This window comes from Salvia miltiorrhiza, chromosome 2 (genome assembly GCF_028751815.1).
Source record: "Salvia miltiorrhiza cultivar Shanhuang (shh) chromosome 2, IMPLAD_Smil_shh, whole genome shotgun sequence".
Lineage (NCBI taxonomy): Eukaryota > Viridiplantae > Streptophyta > Magnoliopsida > Lamiales > Lamiaceae > Salvia > Salvia miltiorrhiza.
Window position 1 is genome coordinate 71,985,738 of NC_080388.1, and position 16,526 is coordinate 72,002,263.

A 16,526-nucleotide genomic window follows, 5' to 3' on the forward strand; every position below is an offset into this window, starting at 1 on the left:
TACTTCCAGATGAAATCAAGAACATATATTAATATAGAAAGGCAATTAAGCGCATCTGGGAAAAGTAGATGATGATATACAGTTAGATCTTATCCCAGAAGCGAAGCAAAAAACATTCACAAAAACATGTCGTCGTCGGCGGCGGGATGGTTACCGGGAAGGAAGTAGGGAGGGAGCGAGTAGTTATTATCGTTACCGAAGTGTTGTTCATTATTATAAGAGTAGTAGTGTTGAGGCAGCAGCTGGTGTTGTTGCGCATTGAAATTGGGATTGAAATCTGCAGCATCAACATTAACGTAGTGATGCGCATCCTCATAGTTGGAATGATGATGATGAGCAGAGGCAGGCGTCGGCGGTGGTGCGGAGTTAGGGTAGGGATACGGATAGGGATACTGATATTGATAGTTGTTGAAAACGAGAGAGAGCTGCGAGATCCCAAGCATGGCCGGGTCGAAATAAGGCGAGTTCTGCGACGGGAACGGCTTCTGGCTCAGGGCGGCGAGGCGCGGATCGCACTGCAGCAGCTTCTCGTAGTGCTTGTCGATGACGCCCGGCGGGAACGTGACGTAGTGCCGCCGCCAGATCGGGGCTTGGCCTCCGGTGAAGTCGGAGGCCTGCTGCCAGAGGGTGTGCTTCCTCGGCTGCGGATTTATCTCGCGGTAGAACAGCGGCGGCTGCTTCAGCTCGATCTCGAGGGTGGCGGGGAGATTATCCGGCGTGGCGGCCCTGATGGCGGAGATGTCGGACCACTGCATCTCGATCTTGCTCTTGAGAGCGCCGTCCAGCACCTCCCACACCAGTTTGCGCTTCGCGTAGTAGAGCTTCGCGGTGAGGTCTCCCTCGTGCCGCGTCGCCCTCTCCCATGATCCGATTTTGATGAAGACGGCGGGGAAATTTGAGGCCTTCAATTTCTCGGCGGCGGAGCCCGATTCGTCCGGTTTTCTTCCCGGGCTGCCGTGAGAGAGACTCCTCTGCAGCAGACTCAGGAATGATGGTGTTTTTCGTAGTGTCAACCCCAGAGGGCTTTGGGTTGACTGGGATTGGGGTTGGGAATGGGAATGGGATGAACTCTCCTCATCTCCTTCCTGCAAATGCAAATACACTTTTCAAATTTAATTCAACCAATCATCATAAACAAAAAAAATAAAATAATACTCCCTCCGTCCACAAAGAGTGTGCGGTGGAGTGAATGACACAGATTTTAATTAAAAAAAAGTAAATGGTGAGTATTTTGTAAATATTGAGTGTGAATGAGGTTTAAAGTATAAATGAGGTTTTAAAAAAGAAAAACACACAATCTTTGTGGACGAACGAAAATAATAATAAACACACAATTTTTTGTGGACGAAGAGAGTAAAACACTTGTACACGTGTTAGACTTAACCACCCCAACACCATCATGCATGCTAACAACGAACCGCAGGTTGGTTGGTAAGATGTTTTTAACAATGGAGATTTGAGTCACCACGGGGAAGAAATGAAGAATCATTATTATTTTTTTTAAAGAGTTAGTAAAATATTTTAACTTTAACTAATAGATCGAAAGTTCGAACGAGCACAAGGGAGAATGAGAAAAGAAATCGTTATTAATTTTCTTCTTAAAAGGAAGAAAGAAAACACACAAACACAGACATGCATGCTTTCTTGGATACAACCAGAATGCATACATAACAACAGAAACTGTGTTGGAGCTCATCCCCATGCAAATCATTCATCACACAAAACTTACATAAACCCCAACAATTAAAATCATCAATTTTGTATAAAATTTTCATGAACTCTTAAGAGAGAGAGAGAAGAGCAGAACCTGATTGTGATCATATATGGTTTGATGTGGAGTTTGATTGGTTTGAAAATCGTGAGATGTGAAAAAAGCAGCATAGTCTTCTTCTCTGCCATTCCAAAAAACACTCTCATCGCTCTCACCCATGCTTTCAATCGCTTTGCTTATGTTGTATAATATAGATACAATACAGGTGTTTATATATATATAGGACTCTCGAAGCAGCCGGACTTGGAGGAGAGAGAAACAAGCAGGAATTTAGAGAGAGAAGAAAGCAGAGGAGAAAGGGGCTCTCTGGTTGACTTTAATTAGATCCTGACGCCATCCCATAACCTTCTTTCTTCTTTTTCTTTTCTTTTCTTTTTTGGCGGCAACTTAAAATAAACATGGAATTGGCCTTTTTTTTTTTCTTTTTTCAAATGGATTTTTTTTAATTTTATTTGGGGATTCTTTGAGCAGAGGAACTCTTTTCCCTTCGAAATATAGGGATTGGCCTCATAAATTTCGGTGTTTATACTACTTTTTTCTTAATTTTAGATTTATGAGCGAATTCTTATGGATTTTTCTTCTAGATCTTAGTGACGATGTATAAGATATTTTAATTAATAAGATGGGACGTTTCTTCATTGATTTTGTACACTTGTACAATTATAAATTCTAGTTTACTTTTATAATAATAATATAGGGAATGTGAAATAAATGGATAATAACTCTTTTTTCTAAACCTTCTCGGTGTAATCATCGATGGGTACTCTGTTTCACAACTTATTATGTCTCATTACGTCACATTTTCAATTTGTTATAATTTTTAATTATTTTTTGTTCGATTTTAATTTATTAGTAGTATATTTTAGTCTTATTATAAGATAACTAATTAGGGTTCTCTCGTCCAATTAGAATTTTTTAATTATTTTTTATAATATTTAAATTAGTAATTGATCATTATGATTAATTAATAAATAATTATAAATAAATGAAATTAAAAGTGGGACACGGTGAAATGCAATAAATTGTAGTAGAACAAAATATCTCATCCGCTTTAATAAGGTCTCGTACAATGTCTTAGTAGTCGTTTTCATTCTTTGAATTGAATGTCTGTTGAAATAATTACTCTTCTTTTTATTATTGTTGTTGTTGTGGTTAATTTTTGAAATATTATCTTAAGTCCCCAAAATCTACTAGAAATTAAATAGAGATAAAAAGTCATATCAATTCGTGAGGATCTTTTTTGTCATTTAATAACTTTTTAGTGTTCGCGTATCTGCATAGATATCGCAATTAATAAAAGTTACGTTGAAAAAATGTTATTACCCCAAGTTTTACCTAAGCTCGTAAAAGAATAAAAAAGAGGATAATAGGAATTTTCCACCTTGAGAGGTGTAGTTTAACCGGTGAAGTCAAATGCGATGAATTTGTACGATAATAGTATATTCAGGAATGTTAATCAGGCCAAATCATGCGATAAATTGTCGTGTTATTTAATTTGGATTATTCAATTGATATTTTCTATTTGATTTTTTTTTTTCAATTTTAATCCTAAATTCTCGAGTTTCCAATTAAATGTAACAGAATTTGTAGTGATGGTTACTACAAAAATATAGTAATTTTTTTTTTTCTTTGAAACGTACAAAAATAGGATATTATACCTCCATCCCGTCGGTTAATCTGTAAACTCATCAGGTCAATCTACTTAACTTGTTGCCCCAATCAATCTTAGTCCGTTTAATCCATTTTAATTTTGGGTTATAAAAATTAAACCATAACGCAGAGTGGTGTAGTTTAATTTATTTCTATTTATTTTGGTTAATTTATAACTTTCGAATCAAATTGATAGCCTAAACATATGGTGTAGTTTGTGATATATATAAGGGTTAATTGCATCAAAATACCTGACATTTTCCCAAAATTTGGTTTTTTGACAAACTTTTTAATTGTAGCAAAAATTTTAGTTACGTTTCAATTTATTGCAATGTCCGTCCAGCGTATATTTCCGGCCAAATCCATGCTGAGGTGGACCTCCGTAAAGCTTAGGTGGCATGTCGTGCTGGGTAATGAAACATTGTCGTCTCAAATCCATTGCAATAAATTGAAACGTAGCTACAATAAATTGGCCGGAAATGAATGGATTTGGCCGGAAATATACGCGGGACAGACATTGCAATAAATTGAAATGTAGCTAAAATTTTTGCTACAATTAAAAAGTTTGTCAAAAATAAATTTTAAAAAAATGTCAGGTATTTTGATGCAATTAACCCTATATATAATTTGTCTATCGAATAGTTTACTTTTATAATAATAGTTTGTAGTTTTTGTCTTTCATAAACTAACAATTAAATAAAGAAATGTAAAGATTGTCACGATAAAGTCGAACCAACGACTTTTAATTTTAGATATTAATCATTGTATCAGTGTTAGGGGAACACGAGCAGACAATATATAGCTTGCGGTCTATTATTGTGGAACAAACTTTACCCAAAGTACGTACAATATAAGACTATAAATGAGTCGAGTCAAATATTAGCAGGTTCGAGCTCAGCTCGTTAAGATATTTGGGTGATTGAGTTAGACTTGTCGAGTTAGCTCGAACTCGACTCGTTTAAGACTTCTGCACTAATTCGATTGAAGGTTTATGAATAGGCTCACAAATATGTTCGCGAGCTTAACGAGCCGAGTGATGTCAAATTCGAGCTCGACTCATTTATCAAATTGAATTTCAAACAATTTTTTTTTTTAATTAAATCTCAAATAACTTGCGAACAGCTCAGTTCAATTTAAAACGATTAAGAACGATAAGATCTTTATTAGCATATGAGACAAAGGAATAGTTAAACAAACTTTACCCAAAATACATCATTGATAAGGTTGATATCTTTATTAGTCATTAAAACAAAGGAATAATGGTAAAGTTAAAAGTGCATCATTGACACTGGTGAGATCTTTCTTAGTCATAAAATAAATATTGAGCTTTTTATATACTACGAAATAGTGAGTTTTATGATTGTCTAAAACTCGAAAATCTCAAAAAAAAACAACAACAAAAAACTCCAACACACACACGTTTCTACCATTATACGTTTCTACTATTTTTGTATATATATGGAGTATTATACAGTGAGATGTGATTAAAGTATAATTAATGATGCGCCGCCGCGGAGGCTGCTAGTGGATGCTTGTGTTAATAACAAAAGCATTCTTCCAAAGTTGTGTTAATCTATCCTTTTCTTACGTTAAAATCACCGCTAAAATTGTGCCACTGAATAGGTTGATTATGTCTTCAAACATATACGAGTCTTTGTTTCTTAGCTGTAGTTATCCCTTTTTCAAGTATAGTTAATTAAGTTAAGCCAATTAAATGACCAATTTCTTCAAATTTATAATATATGTAAAAGTTTTAAATTTAAATACTATTAATACATATAAAAATATAAATAGAATTAACTAATTGAGTCCGCGTCGATGTACACATATATTCTATCTTGTGTTACTTTAATTCAACTAGTACACCCACTCATGCGATTCACAACGAACATCGAAATTAAACGATATTTTTAAATAAATAAATATAAATATTAAACAAAATTAAAATATAAACAAATGCAAATATATTCTAAAAATAAAATAAAATAATCCACATCAATTACTGAATAAAAATCCAAAATTTAAAAAGGTAAATTTTCAACTTTATATAAAGTGTAATCATAATTATAGTATATTGAGCAATTGAAAATTATTAATTAAATGTTAATTAATTCAAATATTTTGTTTCTTTATTGTATCAAAGAGTTCTAAAATGAATCAATATAATTTCCTACACCTTAGTTGAATATAAAAACAATCAAAAACTCTATTTTCATTATTTCATATATATATATATATATATATATATATTATTGTTATCGAGGAGATTTCTTTTATGTTCACGATATTTTCGGGTGTGAATTGATTTCTTTTCTCCATTCTCATTCTATGAATTTCAGAGAGCATGGCAAACGTTTCTATTTTTTTTTTCTTCCCCCTTTTACAATATTTTAGAAATTAACTTAGAAGGAAAAAAAAAGAAAAAAAAAATAAATCTCATTCTTAAATGAAAAAAATATGTTGGAAGATCTGGTGGAGGATCGTGGGATTATTTGTTAGCCACAGATAATAGAGAGAGAATAATAAAAATTAGGAAGTGATGGAAAGAAAATGATAAAAACTGTATTCTCCATGTGAGCAAAAAAAAGGATAATGAAGTTGAAAAAAGAAACAGAAATTTTAAATAAACTGTCAAACTTCTGTTAAATATTAAGAAGACTCTGTTAGAAAAATAACGGTAAATAGGATGTCGTTAAACTACTTCTTTATATATTATATAGATTGGTCGAAAATGTAAAATTTGCTATAATTCTAAAAGAAGTAAAATTACATATTTGGTGGCTAAAAGTCGTGTAAAATTAACTGTCCAATGTTCGTGAATTTTATGACAATTATTCCTATTTTATGATACGATGGTTTTCTATCTCTAAGTATAGAAAAGACATGGTCGGTTTTCTACCTTTCGGAGTTATTCCTTACCACAATATTTTCTTCATAAAATCATGAAAGAAAAAACGGTGGGATTTAACAATCTGATAGAATTGATTACATTATCTTAATACCGTGCACGAATATTATATCAATAGAATTAAGAACAAAGATTGTGAGTGATATGCTGTGAAATATAAACACAAAAAGTGATTCTAATTGGGTTATAGAAATAAATAAATAAATAAATAAATCATAGTAGTATATAAAATCGAAGCACGTGGTGGAGACTTTAATTTGTTAGAAAGTGTTTGGATGCCAAATCTTTAAAACGGGGACTGGGCCTTGAGGGGTTTGTACAATTGCATGCGCAAAAGGGGAGTGAAGTGATCACACAAACACGCACATGTATATAATAATTGTGATGTTGATTTATTCTATGGTTTTATCCAAAGAAAGAAACAAGGGGAAAGAGTCACATTATTTGACTAAGATTGATGCCTATAATGAGAGAGTGGCCCAATCATTACTTTTATTATGATTGTGATGGAGATGGATGATTCTCATTTCTTGTATTGGTCATCACATTTTCAAATTGGAAATCAATGTCGATTCCATATACTTTAGTAGTAGTATTATTTATCATGCTTCATTTTGAATAATATAACGTCAAGGTATAACTTGTAACGCCCCACTTTCCAAATGTTTCCAAGTTAAGTGATTATTGCCGGGACGAAGCTGGGGCTAGTGTTCTATTTTTATTTTCCTCCAAATCAAAGAACTTATGGTTTTTATATTAATAGATATCGATCATAAAATTTGAAGAGTTAGAGGTTTTTTTAGGACAATAACTTAGACTAATTTATAAAACAAAAAATTTCGGACTTATAAAAGTAGGATACTGATTAATAAGTGATGCACCCGCATGACAATTCTCGGCTCGTTTTAAGAGTTTCGGACTTACTCAAAACTAAAATGGGCCGAAAACTAAATTTTCGAGCTCGCAAAAGTAGGACATTAATTAAACCAGATCGAAAATTATTCTTTGGGTGCATCACTTATTAATCAGTATTCTATTGTTATTTTTCCCAAAAAATTTGTCCAATTTTCAAATCATTCTAAGGTACTGTCCTAAACAATCCTCCAACTCCAAATTTGAACCTTCCATCATTTTTAAAATTAGGGTGTTACATAATCATAATTACGTCAATTATAAAAGGAAATAAATTGTATCGGAAAAAGTATATGAAAAGAGTTCGACTGAATCATATTGACAATGAAATTTAAATTTGAAACTCCGAATTCGAATTCTCAACTCTACTCTGAAAATATTATACAAAATATAAAAAATAAAACTAAATTAAAATATCAAGTGGTGTGAAAAGCAAGGAGTAAACAATTTTGGTTCTCCAATTGTATTATGTATATAATGCCATTTTCTTGGTTGGTGGAAGTGTGACAATGGAATTGGTCCCATGTCTTAAAGAGTAACTAGATCATCACAAACACCAACCTCTTTCACACATGTTTCCTTTATATACACCACCTAATGTGGAAAATGTGGAATGTCACCAAGAAACTTTCTAAATAATACTCTCCCTCCATGTAATGAATATTCATTTGGAATTGACACGAATTTTAAGAAATTGATTAAGTGTGTAATTGAAATAAGGAACCCACTTTTATTATGAATGAGTTGTGTGTGGTATACTTACCAAAAAAAGAAATGAATTAATACTTATTTGATGGACGGACCAAAAAGAAGACATGAGTACTCATTTTGTGGACGGAGGAAGTATGATACTCTCTTCGTCCTCATAAAATGAATCCAATTTGCCATTTCCGTCCGTCCTCATAAAATGTATCCAATCTATTTGATCATATTTTTTTTTTCACTAAAACCTATTTGATCATATATATGTTTGTAGGGAAAAAAAATCACAATTTCCTAGACATGTTTGTTTTTGAAGATGAACTAAGAAAATAATGAACATATTGTAAAAAGTAGGTTATCAAAAGAGCTATAGATATGTCCCTAAAAAAAGAGCTATAGATATAGGGTTGAATGATTTAATTTATAAGAATTGTTGTACCCGTAAGTGTATTTATCTTTTATATATATTTAGAGATATAATTATTTAAACACATGTACACGTTCGAATCTATATAAGAAATTGGGAGGTCATTCCTATTTTGGTGTTATGATCGAAGCATATAAACAAATAAAAAATCTTTAGTCTTAATCTCGAGTTCAATCCATGTAATAATAATTGGAAATCTAGTCATCATAGCCTGATATACATGTTGATCTCACGTGGATCCTATTCATTTTAATGAATTCACTTTTCCTCTTTCTCTAATCATCATTAAAGTAATAATCAATCTCTCCTACATCATCGACTCAATATCCCCTTAGCAATTTTGTATTATCTTCCTAAATATTCACATGTCAATAGTTAAATCAAACTAACATCATTACGTTGGAGAAACTAACCAAGCTGAGGAATCAAAGATTCTCCTTTTTTAGAAATATTCAGTTCAATCCCACCTGCAAGCGGGTGATTTTTCCACCTCTGTGTGGTGTAGAGGTCGCGCCAATTTTTCATCTTTGCGTGGTGTAGAGGTCCCGCCTGCGTGCGGATTGCTTAATTATTTGATTATATAATAGATTGTTATTGACGGGTGTAGAAATGTGGACAGAATAACGACGAGAATGTAGAAACCGAGGCAAGAGTTGGACTCTTTCTCCGTAAGACAAAATTGCTCCGCACAGTACACACGGTTCGATGGCAAATGTCCCCAAGATACTACGGTTTTAATGAGTACGAGACCTTGTACTAGGAACTCGAACTTCCAGCGAACTACAAAATACTCGGGACTTGAGTATGAACTAGAAGAGAAAATGAGTAAAATTAATTATCTGAATTAATTTTGGTGTGTTTAATCTCATTTTGCAGGGTTGTATTTATAGGAGAAGGAGGGTGCTATGAAGAGGTGTCTGTTCGAACCAAACCATGGTCCGAACCATCGCATTGGTTCGGCCAAAGGGTTGCGAACCAACCACCCCCACCTCACCAGTCTGATCCAAACGCTGCCACGTCAGCAACCTCATCCACCCAAATTCTCCACGCGGTGCCACGTCACCCGAGCCACCGTTTCATTTATCAAAACTAAAGGCTCCTCAAAACTCCTCGCGACGACGCTCAATGAAAGAGCCAAATTCGCTCCAGAACAGAGCTAAGCTCGCCAGAGCTGAGGTCGTTGTACCAGAGCAGAGGAGTCCGCAGAGCAGACCAGAGGAGTCGAGACGCCAGAGGAATCGTGACACCAGAGGAATCGTGACACCAGAGGAGTCGAGATGCCAGCGGAGTCGAGGCGCCAGAGGAATCGTTTCGCCAGAGGAGACTTGATTCCTCTGCGCCAGACTCCTTATTTTTCCAATTGGCATTTAATTACTCATTCAAATTAAGCCATTTATTCCAACATAGATACCATCTTATAATTCTAAAAAAAAAAAATTCTAGTACTCTTAATTTTTTTTTTTTTTTTTACACAAGTTAATGTAATAACCTCTTTTTTTTTAAGCTGAAAGTTAATTAAAACCTAACTTCGAGAGAGATGCAAACTGCAAAGTAACTTAATTAATTAGAGTATCTTGAAAATGCAATCTTCCGATGCGTATCTATTAGAAGAGGAAAGAAAAGAATTACTATTATGTTCGTAATTTAAGTGGTATATATTAACTCTAAAATCATAATCACCACCGACGATCTTATAAAAATCTAATGATCATAATTTGTGTAAATACTTCTTTTTAATTGATTTGTTTAAATTATTGAACAATAAATTGTAAAATTATAATTTTATCTTGTGATATTAAATTAAATAGATTAATAGTTAGGAGAAGTTAGAGGCTTAGAACCTACAAGATCTTTCCAAGAAATTTAGGAACTTCTAAGTGGACGTTTTTGTATTTTATGAAAAAAGTTTCCGAGAAAATATGATTCATGAAATCTAAGTGGGCCATTTCTAATATTAAACTTATTTTAAAAAATTCCGTTAATAATCAAATATTAAGCATATTTAAAAAGTGGATTAGGGATAAGATTCTTTCTAATAGGGACCATTTCTATATGTCGTTTTTATGAGTGAAGTAAGTTTGTCTTTATTGTGTTGTAGTATAATTTTCAAATTATTTTGGTTAAGGCAAAAATTTTCTTACTTTTATTTTTTCGGTAATCTTTTTATCAAGTACAAAATCAACTTTTGGAGTATTTAATCAGTAGCGATGATCTCACTTAAGAAAGTTATGATTTTTTCACCTATTGCAAAAAAAGTATATGGATATATATGATCAAGTCATCATTCTAGATAATGAACCTAATTCCACGTTATCTAAACGAAAGTTCTAGATTAAGACTATTTTTTACTCGATTAAAATACGTGAAAACATTGCACGTACAAACATATAATATAATCAAGGGGCAATGATAGATTTTTATTTATTTATTTTTTTTGAAGAAGGGGCAATGATAGATAGAATAATATATTATGTCCTTCAAATTAACCTACTCATTCGTATAGTTCGATATGGGTACATTTGAAAAAAAGATTCCAATAAAAAATAAAAATAAAAATAAAAGAAGAAGAAGAAGCTTCTGATGTACATAGTAGGTACTAGTGATAGTCGTAGTAGGTAAAAGATATAGCTCATTTTTTATACAACAAGAATGAGAGGAACTAATTTACAGAGATATTATCACTTGATAAACCTCCACCAAGGCACTACATTGATCTAATCAGACCCTGGTCAATATTTGATCCAAATTAGAGTTTCGTCCCAAAAATGGATGGGCCTTTGCTCAAAGCATCAATGGGCTAGCACCCACCATTTAAGGGACGAAACAAATCAGTCGCTTTTTAAGGACTAATGAGAAATACGATTATGTTGTTGATAAGTTTCTATTTAATCTCACTTAAGATTTAAATATAATTGAATGAGGAGATCATGGGCATGTGACATTCGTGGCACATATCACTGTACATTCTAACTACATACACCCTATAAAAAAGGGGGATAAAAAATGTTACTTGATTCATTCACTCAATTCACCAACACTCGTGGCACATATCACTCTCTCCCCCCTCTCACCCCTCGTGCGCGCTCACCATCTCTTCACAACAGACATACATTCAATACACCTACGCCACCTTCTTCTTCATCTCCGGTGATATTAGTGCCGCCAACTTTCGATGTCATCTCCTTCTTCTTCCTCTTTTATTCACTTATCGCAAGAGACTCAACCTGACTCTTCAACTATATCAATCTTGCACTATATCAAATCAATAACATGTACGATCACTTTAACCGTTAGGGCGGTTCAATTATTATCTTTCATTCCGTATGACGTTCCATCAAATTAAACATTATAAATTCACTGTAAAAATAATAAATTTAGAAAAAAATTATCAATCCTAAATTACGAATTCATTCAATAAAAAAATGAATTTACCTTAGATCTTCACAACCTAATATATACCCATGAATACCAATTTTAATATATGCAATTAAATGTTTCTTTATAAGATAATACATTTTTTCATGATAAACATATAATATTAAACTTGTGGTGGTTATATATAAAGAATATAATAGAGTATCTTGTGGAAACTAAGAAAGAGATGTGGAGTTCAACTTTGTTGTCTTGACTAAGAAGAGAAAAGGCAATTTGAAGGGACCGATGATTGATGAGACCAACCCACTTAACCGCCCATAAAAATTTGGAAGGCCCACATTTACAGTTCAAATCTCACAAAGCTGTAGAATTATTAATATCATCATAGATTCATAGATTAAGATGACAAAGATATGGAGAGTGATGATTAGTGCACAGAGATTTCAACACTGCTACTGTATGCATGGAATCTACCACAAAATCTTCCCTATCATCAACTCGCCCTACATTAATGTATAGTCGCTTTTCCAACTTCAATTCTTGGGTAAGATGATATATACTCCCTTCGTCCTTGAAATAAGTTTCTTTTTGGGGACGACACGAATTTTAAAGAAAAATGGTAAAGTGTATTGATAGTAAAGAAAAATGTGTTACAATTAATATTGGGAGTAGTGAAAAGTAAGAATAAATAAAGTATTATTAGTGGTGGGGTAGTTGTCCAAAAATGGAAAGAAAGAAAAATGAACTTATTTAGAGGACGTCCCAAAAAGAAAAAAGATGAATTTATTTCAGGGACGGATGAAGTATATTTTAAAATTTGTTACACTTAAAAGAAGGAAAAACACGCTCACACTCTAACTTTCTAAGTAACTCGAACCCCGATTTATTGGTTAAAGAATATGCGTATTACCAACAGACTGCGCTTTATACATAGGTAATGAATATAATACAAATATAAAATGAGTTTACTATAGATTTACTATGAAATACTAAGAATTTATTATTGAAAATTTATAAATTTTAGAAAATTGAATTTTCACTACCTATAAAATTGAAACTTCGAATTTCAAATTCATTCAACAACAAAGACCTTCACGATGTAATGGGTGAAAATAATTTTTACTTTATATAAAAAATGTAAGTTGGTCTTAAGTGTCTATCATAAAAAAATAGTAAATTATTTATTAAAATTATGAATTCATCATAAACTTTTACAATTTTAAAAAATAAAAAATTATTTCTAATTTTCACACTTGGACTGATTTGGACCAGAATTTATATATAAATTCAAACAAATTAAAGGCACGGGTTGGGATAAGGAATCTATGTTACCCTATTCACATATTATTAATTTATTGTATGCAATAGTATTTGTCACATCGTCGACATCCTGCCAAGTGGATTGGCGATAATTAAGATGAAACATTAAAAGAATGCGCGATTGGTTGAATAAAAAAAAAGGTACTACCGTAGTATATATCTTTAATTAAAGGCTTATTAGCGCCTAAATACATCAACTTTGGGGGTAGTTTAATTTTACACATAAACTTTAAAAAGTGTAAAAAAAAAAAACATGAATTTTAATGATGTAGCAATTTTTATCACAAATTCAAGTATTAGATATCCGAACTCCGTAAAAATCTTATAATTTGCAGATTTAGAGATGTTTTATACGATATCTTTTAGAGATGTCCTATACGATGTCCAAATTCAATTTTTGCTCAAATAAAAGCTGACGTGGCAAATCGAAATATCGACGTGTATTCATCGGACGTTTTAACAAATGACATCGTATATGACATCTCTAAAAGATATCGTATAATAAATCTCTAAACCCACAAATCGTAAGATTTTTATAGAGTTCGAATATTTAATATTTGAATTTATGATAAAATTGTAAATTGCTACAACATTAAAATTCATGTTTTTTTTTACACATTTCAAAGTTTATGTGCAAAAGCAGCAAAACTAAACTACCCCTAAAATTATTATATTTATGCGCCAATAACCCTTCATTAAATGTACTTGATTTTTCAATATATTGTTTATTATGTCCCCGTCAAAGTTGAGACGTTTATTGTGAACACAAAATTTAAAAAATTCGATAGGGCGTCCCTTCCTTAGTGCTAGCTGCCACCATCTCTCGCCGTACATTCATAATTTCGGTGTTAGAACTTAGAAGTTATTAATGAAAATGTCTATATATTACGTAACACAAAATTTCAAAATATTAGTACAATATTTATAAATAATAGTATCTTATTTTTTTCTTTACGGTGATTCGAACCTCCAATATTATGATTGAAGAAAAAATGTCTTATTAATATTTTATTTGGAGCATCATGCTTCTTAACCAATAGCTATAATTTTTTTTTTTTTTTTTAAACCAATGGCTATAAATTGAAAAGGCGGAATTCAACAAGTGAGCGATATATACCACATAAGCTAAACATTTTTGTTCATTTCGACATTTTATATGACCATATATGACTTTCATTTATTTTTTTGGGCCGGGCTATGTCATAACAATGCCTAATTGGGCTGAACCCATAATACATTGGGTCATGAACAAAGGGATGAGACACAGCCCTAGAAAATATTGGGCTAGACGCAGATGAAAACCGAACTAGACTTCGCTCATTCCATTTTGCTACTTTACCTTTAAATGGCATTTAATACTTGAAAATAAAATACAAAAATAAAAATCAGTGTAATCAAGATAAGATAAGTCTAATGCAATTTTTTCCCTGGTCTTGGTCTCAATCTGAATATATTTCATATGTTTTAGTATATCAAGCCTCTCTCTCTCTCTCTCTCTCTTCACTTACATAACTAAATTGTTTAGCAAGTTGAATAGACAATCGAAAAAATTTCAGAAATTAAATAGGTAAAGTTAAAGCTTTCTAGAATTTCGAAGAAAGTTAAATAAAAATTATTTTTTGCATGGAATCGTGTATGATGAGTTTTTTTGTGGCAAAATAGTGGAAGACTACATACTATTGTACTATATAGAATATTTTTGTGAATTTATTGCTAAATCAAAACACACAATTGGGCATTATTGACATTTTACATTAAAATTAAAACCTATTAATAAGTCTTTAATTAATTTCAAAGGAATTGATATTTTACATAAAACAAAATGAAAAAAAAAATGTAATTCGATTGTTCGAATACTTAAACCAAAATTAGGCATAATTACTTTCTAAGGCCAACAGTTTGTTATCTATTAAAAAAAAAAATATAGCCCAACAGTTGATGCATATCTGTTGTCTGTTGACATCTCTCAAGACATAATATATCATTATCAACAATTTTTTGGATTTTAACTTAATCTTTTGACATTCTAACTATATTTTTTGTTAATTAAATGAAATTGGGTCGGTTTATAATTTTTGTAATGGAAAATTATCCCTAATTTCAAGAAGATGATCATTGAAGCTTTATTATCATAAGAACATCCACAGTTGCGAGCCAAGATTCCGAATTCGTAGGTGGGCCCCTCCGTCCGAGCCTGACTTCTCCAGCAATATGATATATTCAACATCCAACTAAATTACTGCCTAAAATCCTAATCTCAATTATTTCCTTCAATCCAATTTAATTAAGTCTCACTCTAAAAAAAGTGGAAGGAATACAACAGTACTCAACTATACAACAGTTCCCTTGCTTTTATTTTGGATTACGTGACCTATGCGCCTCTAAATTTATATTCACGTTCAAATACAATAATAATAATAATAATAATAATTATTATTATTATTATACTGAGAATGAGTTTGCACTGAAGATTAATCTTCTTTTGCAAATGAAATCATAAGCTTTTCTTTATCAATTATAATAAAATTAACCACGATTAAAACTCATAAAATATTGGTAGGATCAGTATGGAAGAAAAAAAATATAATAAATTATTGCATCTAATCACATTTATGTGACAAGGGATTAAAAATAAAATATTGAAGTTTTTTCGCCTGGGTGTTTGGTCTAGTGGTATGATTCTCGCTTCGGGTGCGAGAGGTCGTGAGTTCGATTCTCGCAACACCCCAGCTTTCTATTTTAATTTTATTTCCTCTGCTAATTTGTTTTGATATTTATTTAAACTTAAATATACGTTTCTACATGCATGGGTGCATGAACTTTTTTATCCGAAAATTAAATTACACACGAATATTAAAATCATGTAAATGATATAAGCTTATAATTTATGTGCTATTTAAAATCTAGAAATCTCTTCGATGAATAGTTTTTTTTTTTTTAATAAAAATTGTCTTTGATGAATAGAACTTGTCCAGTGATTTTTCCTACTTAGATATAGTTGTCGTCGGTGATCAAAATGATAGTATTGTTTAGAACAAATCACAATCTTTATTCTTTAGGCATGACTGCAATTGGATGCAATATTTCAAAGTGGACACAAATTTTAATAAATAATGGCAATTTTGAACATTAATTTAAAGAAAAAGGTAGAAAATAAATTTCAAAATTGTCGTTTTATCTTACGTGGTAATAATGAACGATTACATCATCTACTATTTTAGTTAAAGTCTACAAATCTTAGAGACTGCTATGTATGCATGTTATTTCCAAAGCCCAATAATGGAACAAATGTAGAATTAAATCCACTTATTTTTTAATATCACATCATACAATTACTATAGTCTATACGGATAAAGATAAAATCATAGATGATTGTTATTGTTAACCATATAAATAAATTATAAATTATAATATTAATTATTTATTTAGTCTCGATTTTTGATAAACCGTTGATAGAAAAG

General features: G+C 31.8%; 2 protein-coding genes and 1 non-coding gene across 4 annotated transcripts in view; 1 reads left to right on the forward strand and 2 right to left on the reverse strand.

Moving 5' to 3' along the window:
• LOC131008955 (uncharacterized) overlaps nt 1-16,526 on the reverse strand; it is a 984,029-nt gene that overhangs the window by 620,151 nt on the left and 347,352 nt on the right. The gene's annotated exons all lie outside the window — the stretch shown is intronic.
• Nucleotides 4-2,109, reverse strand: LOC131008985 (uncharacterized). Its single transcript, XM_057936145.1, has 2 exons — nt 1,808-2,109; nt 4-1,085 (listed from the first exon to the last, which is right to left on the reverse strand). Exons 1-2 carry the CDS (start codon nt 1,928-1,930, stop codon nt 117-119), a joined length of 1,092 nt encoding a protein of 363 aa, XP_057792128.1. The 5' UTR covers nt 1,931-2,109; the 3' UTR covers nt 4-116.
• TRNAP-CGG (transfer RNA proline (anticodon CGG)) lies at nt 15,722-15,793 on the forward strand. The gene has a single exon. It is a non-coding gene; the product is annotated as a tRNA-Pro (tRNA).

What these genes read in the sequence shown, in the direction of transcription:
- LOC131008985 (XM_057936145.1), bottom strand. Translation starts at nt 1,930, where the DNA reads ATGGGTGAGAGCGATGAGAGTGTTTTTTGGAATGGCAGAGAAGAAGAC. An exon ending in CCATATATGATCACAATCAG is followed by an intron (nt 1,086 to 1,807) that starts GTTCTGCTCTTC and finishes TTGCATTTGCAG; the next exon opens with GAAGGAGATGAGGAGAGTTC.